The sequence below is a fragment of the Pituophis catenifer genome, unplaced genomic scaffold, assembly GCF_029215685.1.
Source record: "Pituophis catenifer annectens isolate HBS135680 unplaced genomic scaffold, rPitCat1.0.hap2 SCAF_2, whole genome shotgun sequence".
In the NCBI taxonomy this organism is placed as follows: Eukaryota; Metazoa; Chordata; class Lepidosauria; order Squamata; family Colubridae; genus Pituophis; species Pituophis catenifer.
The window spans coordinates 224,802,548-224,815,623 of record NW_027256882.1 but is presented as its reverse complement, the minus strand read 5'-3'; the positions used below and the strand labels follow the sequence as shown (position 1 = coordinate 224,815,623).

Here is a 13,076-nt window from a genome sequence, read left to right as displayed (position 1 = left end):
CATATAACAGCAATTCAAAATTATGATGATGCTGGAAAAAGTGACTTGTGACAGGTCCTTACATCAATAACATGATTGCAATTTGGGGGCTTGGCAACTGGCATGTATGTACAATGGCTGTGGTGTCCTAGGGTCATGTGATCAACATCTGCAACCTTCTCAGGGGAATTCTGACAATTTTCTGACAAAAATCAATCGGGAAGCTTGGATTTACTTAACAATGTTGTGATTTGCTTAACAACCACGGCAAAACTGGTCATAAAATTGGGCACAACTGACTTACCCATGTTGCTTAATGGCAGAAGTTCCAGTCTCAATTGTGGTTGTAAGTTGAGGACTATCCAAAGTAGGTTGGATGTCCAAACTAATGTCAGGCACCCTCTCTGCACTAGAGAGTACTTGTTTTTTAAATTAGATTTATTGAAATCTTTATCCATGCATCTTCAAGGCAGGTTCCAAAAGCATACCGGTATATAGAAGCATACCGTTAAATAAAAACATGAAGTAAAACTACAAAGTGCCATCTAGTACTAAAATAATGCACGAAAATAGCATGCAAGAGGTAAGTTAACAGGTTAAATGCAACTATTAATCCATCTGAGCAGGAAATGCGAAGTTCTGTGGAAGAACTTTAAACTTGAATACCAGGTCAGCAAAGTTTCTGCTGAATTATAAAATTAGGCTCTCAATTCGCAACATTGCCTGCACACCTAGCCATGGGACAGACGTGTCATTACTGACTTTAGGCAGGAAGATACAAATGCTAGCTCATTTCTTCTGGTGAAACTGGAGTCGGAGGCAGCCAAATGTCTTGGGGTCTGTCTGTCTACCCAGTACCTTTCAAGGTCAGGGGACACATGGCGAATGAACTTGAGTATGGTCTCAATTGACAGGGATGTTTTTTTTAAAAGACAGTAGGCTAAAGAGCCATTTCTCTGTGGCAAAGGAAAAATATATCTATCTTCCTACTTGCATATCAACTGGTTTTTTTTAAGTCCTCTGTGAATTGGCTTTTATTGACAAAAACATTGCAAAGCACCTTAGCTTGAGTCAACCTGCTGAAGTATTATGATATTAATGATGAAACTCTTTTTTAAAGATATTTCTGGAAAAAATGGCCAAGTTCCTACCAGTTCTGCTGTTTGCAACCCAGCTTTCCTTGACAGCAGGTGAGAGTTTTCTATTGGATATTTTCCAATAATATTCCCAGAATTGTCCACCAAATTAAGAACTTCAGATTTATGCCAGAACTTTAAACTGTTCACTACTCCCTAAAAGTTCAGGTCAGGAGAACTGTTGCAGTAATGGGCTTTAAGCTCAAATGAATCAGTGCTTGCAGTGCTTTGGGTGTGGCCGTGATCCTTTGGGTACAAGCACTGTTGTAGTTTACTGGGAGATATTCAAAAGGACAAGTGTTGTTGCTTGTGTCTCCCTCTTTTCCATTCATTCCAGCATAAAAGGTCTTCCAAACATCTGGAGTACCAGTAGAACGGAATATTTGTAGCTCAGGTTTGAACTGTGGCATCCTTGAAGCTCTCTGGGCTTGGTTGTTTTCTTGCAGAGGTTTCATTCATCCAACTAGATCAGCAGCCTCCAACCTTTTGGGCACCAGGGACCAGTTCCGTAAGGAGATATTTTTCCACGGACCAGAGGGGGCATGGTTTCGTATGCTGCCTGCATCCTGCAGATGGGGCTTCGCTTCTTTCTGCGGCCCAGTTTCTGGCATGCGGCAGCCCGGTAACGGTTCATGGACCAGGGGTTGGGAACCCCTGAACTAGGTAAAATCATCAGTGCTGGAAGGGAATGGGATTTTCTGTCTGTTTGTATACAAGTGGCTTGTCCCTTCAGTATTGGTGGGAGCAGTCTTGGTAATCCCTTGATTATTGCTGTTGTTTACTGTTTGTTTGATTGTTTGTCTGAGTTGGTAGTTCCTTGATTGAGGTATTGTTTACCTAGTTAGGTAATGAAACATATGCAAGAAAAGCTCAAAGAAGATCAAGGACCCTACATATCTGGAGTAATCGCCAAAGGATTGGTTCTGGTTATGGATTCAAACTCAGGATAAGCAGTCAGGAACCAGAGACATTCTAGGGAAGAAGCCACATCTAAGCAGGCTTGGGGGAATCAGCTGGAACCACCAACCTGATGCTTTGGCCAGCAGTGTGCCTGAAGGCATCTCCTTCAACAACCCTTCCTGTGCCTCACCTGGACTTTTCATTTTTTAATTCAACATGCAGCCATGATAACAGGTTTATGAGCTGGGAAGACCATCCTTGTGGCATTCCTGAGACCTTCACTATACAGACTAAATGCCAAGTACCAGCAAAAATGCTGCCCCACATCCCAATTTATGCTATTGAAGATTTCCATTTCTAGAATTACAGGGTTTTTAAAAAATTATCTTGATATTCGCAGACCCTTAAAATTAACATAACATGTATTTTAGTAATCATAACTAGAAGAAGAAAAATGTTACTAACTGCACTATCAATTTCCCTTAATATTTGCAAAGTATCTTTTTAAAAAAAAAATATGCCTGGAATATCTCACAGTAATTTCCCAGTTTATGAAATGTGTCATAAAAATAAAACACCGGCTAGAAATCAGGGACTCTTCACCATGAAATTGTTTCGAAGAGCTCATCTTGGGTAGCTTTCTGCACTGTCTTTGGCTGCTTCTCCATTTAGAAGCAATCACCATGCTCGGCGCTGCTTAGCTTCTCCTTCACTTTTTTCTTATTTTCAAATTCAAACAGATTGTTTCCCATTTTGCATCAGTTCAAGTCAAAAAGAGAAAAAAAGGATCTGATTAGAAATATTTTCCCATTTTCATATCTTTTTCTCCTAGTAGTTCTATGTTTAGTAGATGTTTTTCCTAACATTATCTATGGGCACCTTTCATTGAGTTATGATTCTTTTTCACACTATCAGTGAAAGTACAGCTAGCAGGAAAAACAACCTGGTTTGCATACCAGAAATGCAAATGATATTACTGAATAAGTCTACATTAAAATGAGGACCAAAGGAAATGACTACTTCTGAGATCATAGTTACTCATCTGGACTGCCTGTAATGATTAAGACGACCCCATCAATCCCTTTCAGTTGACCAACTTCTGCATTATGGGAGCAGCAAGGATTCTGAGCACATGAATGTGCAATCTCTTAGAAAAAAAACATGTCACCTTAGTACAGGTAGTCCTCAACTTAACAATAGTTCATTTAGTGACCATTCAAAGTTACAACAGCACTTTGTAAAAAATGGCTCATGACCATTTTTTCACAAACCTTTGCAGCAGCCCCATAATCATGTGATCCAAATTCAGATCGCTTTGGCAACTGGTTCATATTTATGACCGTTGCTGTGTCCCGAGGTCATATGATCCCCTTTTGCGACCTCCTGACAAGCAAAATCAATGGAGAAGCCAGATTCACTTAACAACCAACTTATCAACTTCAGTGATTCACTTAACAATTGTGGCAAGAAAGATTGTAAAATGGGGCAAAACTCTGTTAACAAATGTCTCACTTAACAACAGAAATTTTAGACTCCATTGGACTACCTGTATAAACCAAAGGCATTTAATTGATTAGAGATCAATTATATAAAGTATATGTTTTGATTATATTATAAAGTATGTAAAAAGAGAGCAAACCAATTCCCTTCTAGCACTGATTATTGTTACCTAATTTGATAATGAAACATCTACATGAAAACAACCAAGCTCAATGAGCACTAAAGACCTCACACTTCAGTTAGTATAAACCTTAGTGGTTGTGTTTCATTTATACTCTGGAAATGCACATATTTCGATATTCAGCATCTCTTGGTACTTGCAAAATACCGATAGAAGAGAATATTTGTAGCTCGGGGTTGAACTGTGGGGTCCTTGATGATGTTACCTAGTTTGATAATGAAATATCTACAAGAAAACTACCAAGTTCAGAGAGGACCAAGGACCCCACATGATTAGTCTTCAGGTTCTTAGTTAATTGAGTTACAGCACACATATTCCTGCATAAAAATGTTAATTGCCCGGTGGATACTCAAGTATGTTTGCTTCTTTTATATTTTTTCCAGCTTTATTCAGGGTGAGTGTTATTCAGCCTCATTATTCTGCAGAATATGGAAGCAACGTGACTATGGGATGTCGCTTTCCAACTGATAATTCCTTGAATCTGACACAACTGAATATCTTCTGGCAGCAAAAACTGTCAGACGAAGCCAAGGAAGTTTACAAGCTCCAAAATGGGCGCGAAGACCTGTCAGGGCAACACCAACATTTTCAAGGAAGAGCTACATTATTATATGAAGAATTGAAAAGGGGCTATTCTATGCTACATATCACCCATCTAAGGATCACAGATGCTGGATATTACCTTTGCGTTGTCAACTATCGTGAAGCTGATCACAAGTACATTGACTTGAAAATTGAAGGTTAGTAGCCATAGAATGTCACGGGCAAAAATCTGAATGATGTGTCATTATTTATCAGTGAGAATTTCAGAATATCCTTTTATATATTCAGACTACCTGTAGGAGAAAAGATGTATTAGTCTATGATGGCCAAAAATATGCCTTGATAAGAATTGTTAGCCTGGAAATTGCTATCCTGACTCTTTCTGATTTTTAAAGACTTGGTATATTAATCCATTATGCAGATAGAATTGTATAAAAGTATATTATGGGCCCTCTTTGCTCTTTCTCTGCTGACTTCATACAGAGGCAAGATCTCAAGGGAGGGGCTCATTTATTTTAGAAGATCAGGTAGAGCGCCTACACAACCAGCCTTGGAAGAAACCTACCCAAGGAAGGCAATCTGGTTATGTTCCAACAAAGTGATCCAGATGGCAGTGGTGGAATCAGGGTCATCTCCAGTCTTCCTCACACTCTTGCAATCACGGAGGGTGATAAGTCTCATTATTGTCATCATTTGTTTCATAACAAATAAACAGATCGACTTTCTTCATATCTTCTCAATTATCCCTATGAATATCCATAGAAGAAGTGAGATTCTACTTCCTGCCTCCTATTTTTATGGCTTCGCAGAAATTTCCCTGGAAGGGAAGTTCTGAAGTTAGCTCTCCCCACCCCCAATCTTGAAAAAGACTTATATTTTATACTGTAGCACTTTGCATTTTTTCCTTTATATCAGAAGGCTGAAACATTAATGTTTACCTTTAACATGCAGATTTTAAAAAAATGCAGCTGGGAGCTTGTGTGTGAATTCATAACTATCAAAATGTAACAGGCAGCAAGAGAGATTTAAAACCTTTCTTCTCTTCTGTGGCCATGATAAAAATGGTTCCTTCTAAGCCTTTGTTATTGGAAGGAAAACTGCTAATAATACCATTGTAGTTTTCTCCCCAAACATTTTTTAAAGACTTGCACAGTGAATGAAAAAGCGCATTTAACAAAATCAACACAAGATATATTTCCTTGTATAATGTTTTTGTCAATCGCCTCTAAGGAAAATAAACACTTCTTTATTTCTTTTTATGTAGCGCCTTACAAGAGGATAAACATCCAAGAAAGAAAAGAAGAAGACGACCACATCTTAACTTGCCAGGCAGAAGGATACCCCCTGGCTGATGTTCTTTGGCTTTATGAAAACAGAATCAATGACACGATATATGCAAACACTACACATAAGCTGACAGACACAGGACTTTTCAACATAACCAGTGTCTTGAGAATCAAACCAAATGCTCCTGGAAATTACAGCTGCATATTCCAAAATAAGGAATTGAGGCAAACCTCAGCTCACAGGACAGTATTTCTAATAGGTAAAAAGAAAAATGCATTGATTATGTGGGAGTTTAATCCTGGCAGAAATGGAAAAGCTAGGATTCCAACCATAAAAATGGGAAAGGATAAAAAGTGTTGTGTGAATAGATAGGGAAAACCGGCCTGCAATATTGAAGATGCCCTAAAACAGAGGTCCCCAATCTTTGTGGCTTGGTGGCCTGGCTGGTGGGTGGAGGAGAAAACTGGTTGCATGGTGGGCCAGCATATGCTTCTGTGTGCACATGCAGCCCTTATACAAATGGTGGGCCAGCATGCAGCTCAACTTACATCAGCGGTAGGTTGGCGCACATGTGCGCGAATGCCCACCAGCCCACCGCTTGTGGGCATGCAAGTTGAGCTGCACTCACATGTGCATCAGGGATGGGTTCTACTTACCTTTACTACCAGTTCGCAACAGAATCGCGCAGATTACTTCTGATGACGTCAGGGTCAGTGGGCGGAGCTTCCTGCCAGTTTTACTACTGGTTCTATAGAACCGGTCCGAACTGGGGGCAACCCACCATTAGTGTGCATGTGCTCTAAGCAGCCACTCATGGGGCCCAATTCCAAATAGGCCATGGTGTGGTAGTTGGTGTGGCGCAGGACTTGGGGACCCCCTGCCCTAGAAACATGTAGATGATCGCTAAGGAACCTAAATGTAAGGCAGCTGAAAGAAACAGTCTAAGATGCAATGGGTTAACATCTAGGAAGAATAATTGAATGTGGCCGAGTCTGGAAGGAAACCATGGGCAGAGAAGATGGGTGGTATTTTTTTCTTCTGAAACAAGTATAGGGAGGAATTACTCTAATCCAGTCTACCAATTACTTTGTCACTTTCTCTTAGAGCCACAGATTGGATTTGAGACATAATTGCAACCTTAGGACTTCAGTGTAGGATTGATACATTTCAGATTCCAAAGAACTTCAATTTTTTTAAAAATATGCAAAATTTCAGTATTTGGGGTGATATCTAGAATGTCTCACAAGCTTGCTTAAATCAAGTAGAACACCAATTATGTTTCTGTGATGTATTTGTTATACATATCTTCCTATGAGCCTCAAGTCCACTTCTCTTCTTAGTCTTGCCTTTCCTTATCTTTCATCTGAACAGTCATTACTACCATAGATGATTACTAAAATCTTCTTTCATCTTAACAATCATTACTAAATGATTACTAAAATCTTCTCTCAAATCTGTATGTAATTCAGGACTGCCATCCAAATGTATTGCAGATTTTTTTTCTGCATATTTGCATGTCGTTTTCAAAATGAATGTTTATTCAGGACTAAGAAAGGCATGATGTATTCCAGTTAAGGACAGATTTATAAGCAAGGTAGAGTATGCCAGTTTCATGGCACCAGATAAGATAAGGGACCAGGTTAAAAACATTCTAGTCTTCCCTGAGGCACAAAAGAAGCTGAGGTACTCTCTTTCTCTCAGCTCTAGGAAGCAGGTAATAGCAAATCACTTCTGAAATCTTGCCAAGGAAACCACAAACAGTTGTCAGGAGTCAACACTAACTTGAAGGCACAGGAGAAAAACCATCTGAAATAGAATGCAATGGGAAATACGCCTACCAACTTCCTCCCAAATTAAAAAAAAAAATAGACAAATTTGATAGCCATGTTGTGAACAGGCAAGTCCTTATAGCAATCATGTTATAAAGCAGGGGTATCAAACTCAAGGCCCAGGGGCCGGATCTGGCCTACGGGGTGCTTAGATCTGCGGTGATGACACCCTAGAAACAGTAAAGGACTGGCCTGCGGTGCCTTTGCCAGTGAAAATGGAGCTCGGGAGGGCCGCATGCTCCGTTTTCACTGGCAGAGGGTGGCAGGAGGTCGTCGCAGCTGAAAATGGAGCTCTGGAGCCGGTTTTCACTGGCAGACCACTTGGGCCACCACAGATGCCCCTGACATGAGTGATGGCAAGCTGGCCATGCCCACCCTGGCCATGCCCCCCACGTCCCCAAGGTCAAATACAACCCAGATGCGGCCCTCAATGAAAACGAGTTTGATACCCCTGTTGTAAAGGGTCACATTTCTGTGATACATAAAGCATCTTGGAGTTAAAGAAAACCCCCATCTTGCCATGGTAAGGATTATGAAAACAGACGCATATATCCAATTTTTTTAGACCTAACAATAGAGAATCGGGTTTTGTACAAAATCCCAACACATTGTATTTTCTTTTTTGCAGGTCAAAGAAATGGATCAGGCACTGGGAAAAATTCCATGATCTTGTTTATCCCAACAATTTTGTATAGTGCTATGATTTTATTTACTATCACTAAAGTCTAAGGGGGAGGAATTAATACATTTGCACACCTAGAAAGGTAAGTGTCTATTTGTTTTCCAATTAAATTGGAAATTTAACTTTGTTTAATATCTTAAGTATTTATTGCTTGGCAGTTATATAATACTAATGTATTTATGGGGAACCTTTAACACACATTTATCAGCACATGGCTGTGTGATCATGTGTGAGTTTAGCAGCTAAGCAAGAAATTCTGGTTACTATTTGGATGGGAAATGAGCATTGTGGCTAGACTGTATAGTAGATACAGGGAAACTGTAGACAGGTGGCATGGCAATCCCAGTTCCATACTATTGCCAAGAAATGGGGTTTCCACAAAGTCACCAAAGATGAGCTTGATTTTTAATATACTAATTTTTGATTGATTGGGTTACATTTATTTGCTAACCTGATACTTTGATTTTTTTTCACATCTCTCCCTCCCTCCACCCGCTGTGTGTGTGTACTATATATACATAACAGAATTTGTATTTACCCCATTATTTCCGCTGTATAATTTTGACATGGCTGTTTCTGATAAAAGCAAGTTTGGCTCCTTTACTCTAAGGATTGAAAATGTCTATGCAAATGTGTGATCAGGCATGTAAAAAGTGAAAGTAATATTTTCTCTATCTCATTAAGCCTATATTGAATTTTGTTTTATACTATTTCCTGTTGCTGAACAGTCAAATCTGTATTGGAAATGAACTGAAGTGTTTTGGTTTGAGAAACCAAAGTTGAGAAATTTGAGAAGCTGGGCTTTCCCGATGAGGTATGAACTGTGGTTTGTACCACTGAGCCCATTTATTAGAAGTCTTAATGTTGGCATATCCATAGGAAAAGGTTGGCTAACCACAACTCAATATTTTTGGTGTAAATCTCTTTGTCTCCCTGCTGTTGGTTTTAGAAGAAGATCTGGAGCATCAAATCAAGAATAAAGTTTGATGACTGATGCAGATGGAGAAGCCTGAACAAATACAAGAAGCAGTTCTTCTTTGTTGTTTGATCCTCCATTGATCCGATTCCTCCTCTTAGAAACTTCTTTAAGGAAGTTGGACGCTGTAATTAATGCTGATCTCTCTGGTTTTCGTATGTCCATTGATCATTCCAAATACTTGTGAAAAATGTGCAGGTTAGAGATTCGGGATTTGCTTATTTTCAAGACTCCCTGCAGCTTCCAGTTATAGCCTCATACAGAACAGGTGATATATACAGTAAGAAAACATTCTTCTTGTTGCAACACAAACTCCAGCCCTTATGGGCTTGTGTGTGATGTCATGATTTAAATAAAAAGGTAGGGCTTATCCTCTACTATTGCAATGAACATTTCCTTATCTTGGCACCTTTGTGGCTAGCTGCAGGTGCCTTTGGTCTGACTTCACATTTTTGCTATAGAAATGTTCTTTCTGAAAGCTAGCTCCACCATTGGTTATTGCACAGCAGCATCTCAATCAACAGATGATGAGGTCCTAGGAAACAGTTGTGTGGAATAGGGCTCCTCCCTTGTAAGACAACCTGATATTCTCAAGCATTAAGGAGAATGTTGTTTTAATTTTAAATTAAAATTTAGCTATTATTGTACAGTAGTTGGCTTCTGGATGGGTATGAAGAGTAGTGATTCCATTTTGTCCTGTCCGGTGCTCTTATGAAACATTGTAACTAACACTTTAAATATATTTATAAACTATTGTAATGTAGCATATGCAAAGTATGAGTTACAAATCAGATAAGTGCCATTTCAAACCTCCTGCAACTATAGACAAGCTTCTTGTATGCTAATGACATTCTGGATCTTTTCAATTATGATAAAAAAACTTTATTGTGGAGATGATGTTATGCTATAAATGCTACAAATATACAATCAATTGGAATAATCTCATGTGCCAAATGGTAATAACACTTGTTTTTACTTTTTGTTTAGTCTATTAAAGAATTATTATAGATAATCATTTCTAGGAAAAGTATCCTATTCAGTAGATTAGAATATTTAATAATGCATAGTTCAGATTAACGGGGATAATATTAAGTAGTTGAAAAGCACTATTAATCTCTGAGGAAGATTAAAAGTAGCAAAAATTAATATTGCCTGAAGACTGATAATACATTAACCAGGATGGTTTTTGTTGATTCCACTGGATAGTTTAGACAAATTGATTATTGATTTAGTTCCCGTTGAATGGTAAATAGGATTTCTGTTTCAAACATATGAAAATAGAAGCTCTAACTTTCCTGACTGCAAATTATATAATTCAGTGTCTATAATGCATTCAGATGAAAATAATACTGAATAGATCTGGCTCATGGGCCATTTGGAAAGTCAAGCTTTGGAACTGTTGAAATCCTGTATATATATGTGGTTCCAACTATGCAGGTAGTCCTCAACATGTGAATATAATGAAGCCTGCCCATTATGGTTATATATTGTGATTGACAAGTTGTCATGTGACCGGTCCGATTTTACAACTTTTTTTCATGGTCATTAAATGAATGTGACAGTAAGTAATAAGTGCAAACCCATTTTTCCCCCTATGGCACAGTCTTGCTGAAAACCAGAAGTGCCAGTTTTTCAGCAAAAATGTCATAAAATGTCACCTGACTGGGGGTGTTAACCGTGCCATTTGGCACATTCAACAAAAGAAATCCCTGGCTCTTTAAGAGGGTAGCTTTTTTGAAAAATCCATCTAGGCATGGCAGAAGCAAAGACAGTTCTGGGATTTTCCTGCAAAAACCCACATGGGTAACTCCCCTTTTCCCCTCCGAATTATGAAATCACAGTTCATAATTGACCAACTGAGTTCAGTTCTTTTGCTTTGGGGAAAGCTATTTGCTTCGATCAAAACATTCTTCATGATTTGGCCTTTTTAGATAATGTCCCTCCGGCAACAGACGGTTCATTTGTATTCCATAGCTTCCCACCACCCTTAGGAATTCACCACCCACCACCACACTTTGACAAAGCTGCAAGCGAAAGCAGGTACAGGTGACTATGGAGTCGAGTCAGGTTTGACAGTGGGATGCTGTAAACAATTATAAATTCAGTTGTGTTACCAAACACCCAGAGTCATGTGATTGCAATTTCTGGCTTTTCTGCCAGTTTCTGGCAAGAATGCCCATTGGTGAAAATGGGTTTGCTTAATGACCATGGGGTTTGCTTAGCAATTGTTGCAAAAAAAAAAAAAAGTTGTAAAATCAGGCACTGTCATGTAGTAACCTACTTAACAATCGCTATGATTTATGACTCTAATTCCAGGCTTAATTACGGTTGTAAATCAAGGGCTACTTGTAATTAAAGTCCTTGTTATATTCTCATTTTGTTCCAAATGCTTTGCCAGCCTCCAAAGGCCCTGATTTTTTAATATTATAGGTTTTGATCAAGAGTAAAATCATAGCTCAGTACCACCAATAGTCTAAAACGTTTACAAAAATAAATTTGGATAATATGAAAGAAAACTAGATTAGAGAATTCAAGTTTTCTTACTACAAAATCAGTGGTTTCAGGTCTTAATTTATGTAAAATATGTGTTTTATGATTAAAGCCCTCCCCCCCCCCCTTTTTAGGTTTACTGGACTTCCTAATGAATGCTTAAATCTGGTTACTGTCCTTATGTTGCAGATAGAATGCACACGCTTTGATTCTATTCATTAGAATTATTTTATTGGTTCTATGTTTTTAATGCAATGAACCAGAGTTTGGGGAGGAGGTTAAAGACATTGATGTGCAATTACTTTATATTTAAACAATCTAGAATTTTATTTTATTATTTATAAAATTTATTGGCTGCCTGTTTTACCATAGGGTAACTCTGGGTGGCTTTCAGTTACATAAAATCTAAAACATAAAAAGTTAGAAACAAATATTAAAAGCAAAAGCACACATGGAGGAGGGGGTGGTGGAGTGGGGGGGGGAAGGTGGGATCTGTTATTACTCAATCAACCACCCCCACTGGAGCCCCAAGCCAACTGGCACAGCCACATCTTTAGGCCCATATGAAAAGATAGGAGGGTTGGGGCCCACCTCACATTGGTGGGCAAAATGTTCCAAAGGGCAGGAGCAACAGCAGAGCTTTCCTCCTGGATCCTGCCAGCAGGAATACTCGGCCCACATGAGTATTCGGGACCCACAGCAGGCCTCCTCTGCCAGCACGAGTGGTACAGGCCAATCCCAGTGGGGTGAGACGGTCCCTCAATTTATCCATTAATTAAGAGATTTGGCTCTATCGTGATTAGTTGCCAAAAAGATTATGTGCTCATGGAAAAACACCTAAATACTAGATACAAAAAAGTGGATTAAAAAAATGTTTTTGGTTTTAAAAATGTAAACTATTCAATAAAAATTATTTTTTAAAAAAGTTAGCCTTTGAAACGGTTCTTTTATCTCAAAAAAACAGTGGATCATGTGGTTCTGTGGTTCTGTGGGCAAAGGTTCAAAACTTGAGTTACAGTATTTTTTATACAGATGTAATTATTATACTTATAGCATTCTGGAATAACTCAAATTTTGTTTTTTTATAATATTTGGTTTTTATTTTTTTGTTGGATTTTTTTTTTAAGGTAAAAAGTTAGTGTTATAAGAAAAGCAATGAAATGTATTTAAAAAACCCAAACTTCCTGCTGTCTCTCAGCCTCAATCTTTCTCTCTGTATTTTGTACGCTTCAGTGAAAGTAAAACTAACTGTAAAACCCTGGGACTTTCTAAATATGTCACGCATCCATTGCATGACTTGGACCTTGTGTTTGCTGATCAGATGAGCAGTCTGTTGAGTTTGCAGACCGCTGTATTTGTTTCATAAAATTTAATTCTGTTAGGGAGGTAGCCATGAACTTCTTCACATTATAGAAGAAATCACAAGGTAGCTGGAACCTTGCAACTTAACCCCTTCTTGGCAACTGCAGATGTGACAAATATATGAACAGGTATATTCCTGTAGAGTTTATCCACAAAGTCGGTTTGAGTAGGCGAAATGCTTCCCCTCTCATGTGGAATTTCATAGGTATAC

At 38.6% G+C, this 13,076-nt stretch overlaps 1 protein-coding gene across 1 annotated transcript; it reads left to right on the top strand.

Moving 5' to 3' along the window:
* The first annotated feature begins 1,103 nt into the window (after positions 1 to 1,103).
* Positions 1,104 to 9,388, top strand: CD274 (CD274 molecule). The gene is made up of 5 exons (XM_070935559.1): positions 1,104 to 1,169; positions 4,080 to 4,436; positions 5,504 to 5,785; positions 7,984 to 8,119; positions 8,987 to 9,388. Exons 1-4 carry the CDS (start codon positions 1,115 to 1,117, stop codon positions 8,082 to 8,084), a joined length of 795 nt encoding a protein of 264 aa, XP_070791660.1. The 5' UTR covers positions 1,104 to 1,114; the 3' UTR covers positions 8,085 to 8,119; positions 8,987 to 9,388.
* The last annotated feature ends 3,688 nt before the right edge of the window (positions 9,389 to 13,076 follow it).

Excerpts from the sequence above, each read along its gene's own strand:
- CD274 (XM_070935559.1), top strand. The coding sequence starts at position 1,115 with ATGGCCAAGTTCCTACCAGTTCTGCTGTTTGCAACCCAGCTTTCCTTG. Across the intron at positions 1,170-4,079 it reads CCAGCTTTCCTTGACAGCAG|CTTTATTCAGGGTGAGTGTT; the intron begins GTGAGAGTTTTC and ends TATTTTTTCCAG. Across the intron at positions 5,786-7,983 it reads CAGGACAGTATTTCTAATAG|GTCAAAGAAATGGATCAGGC; the intron begins GTAAAAAGAAAA and ends TCTTTTTTGCAG.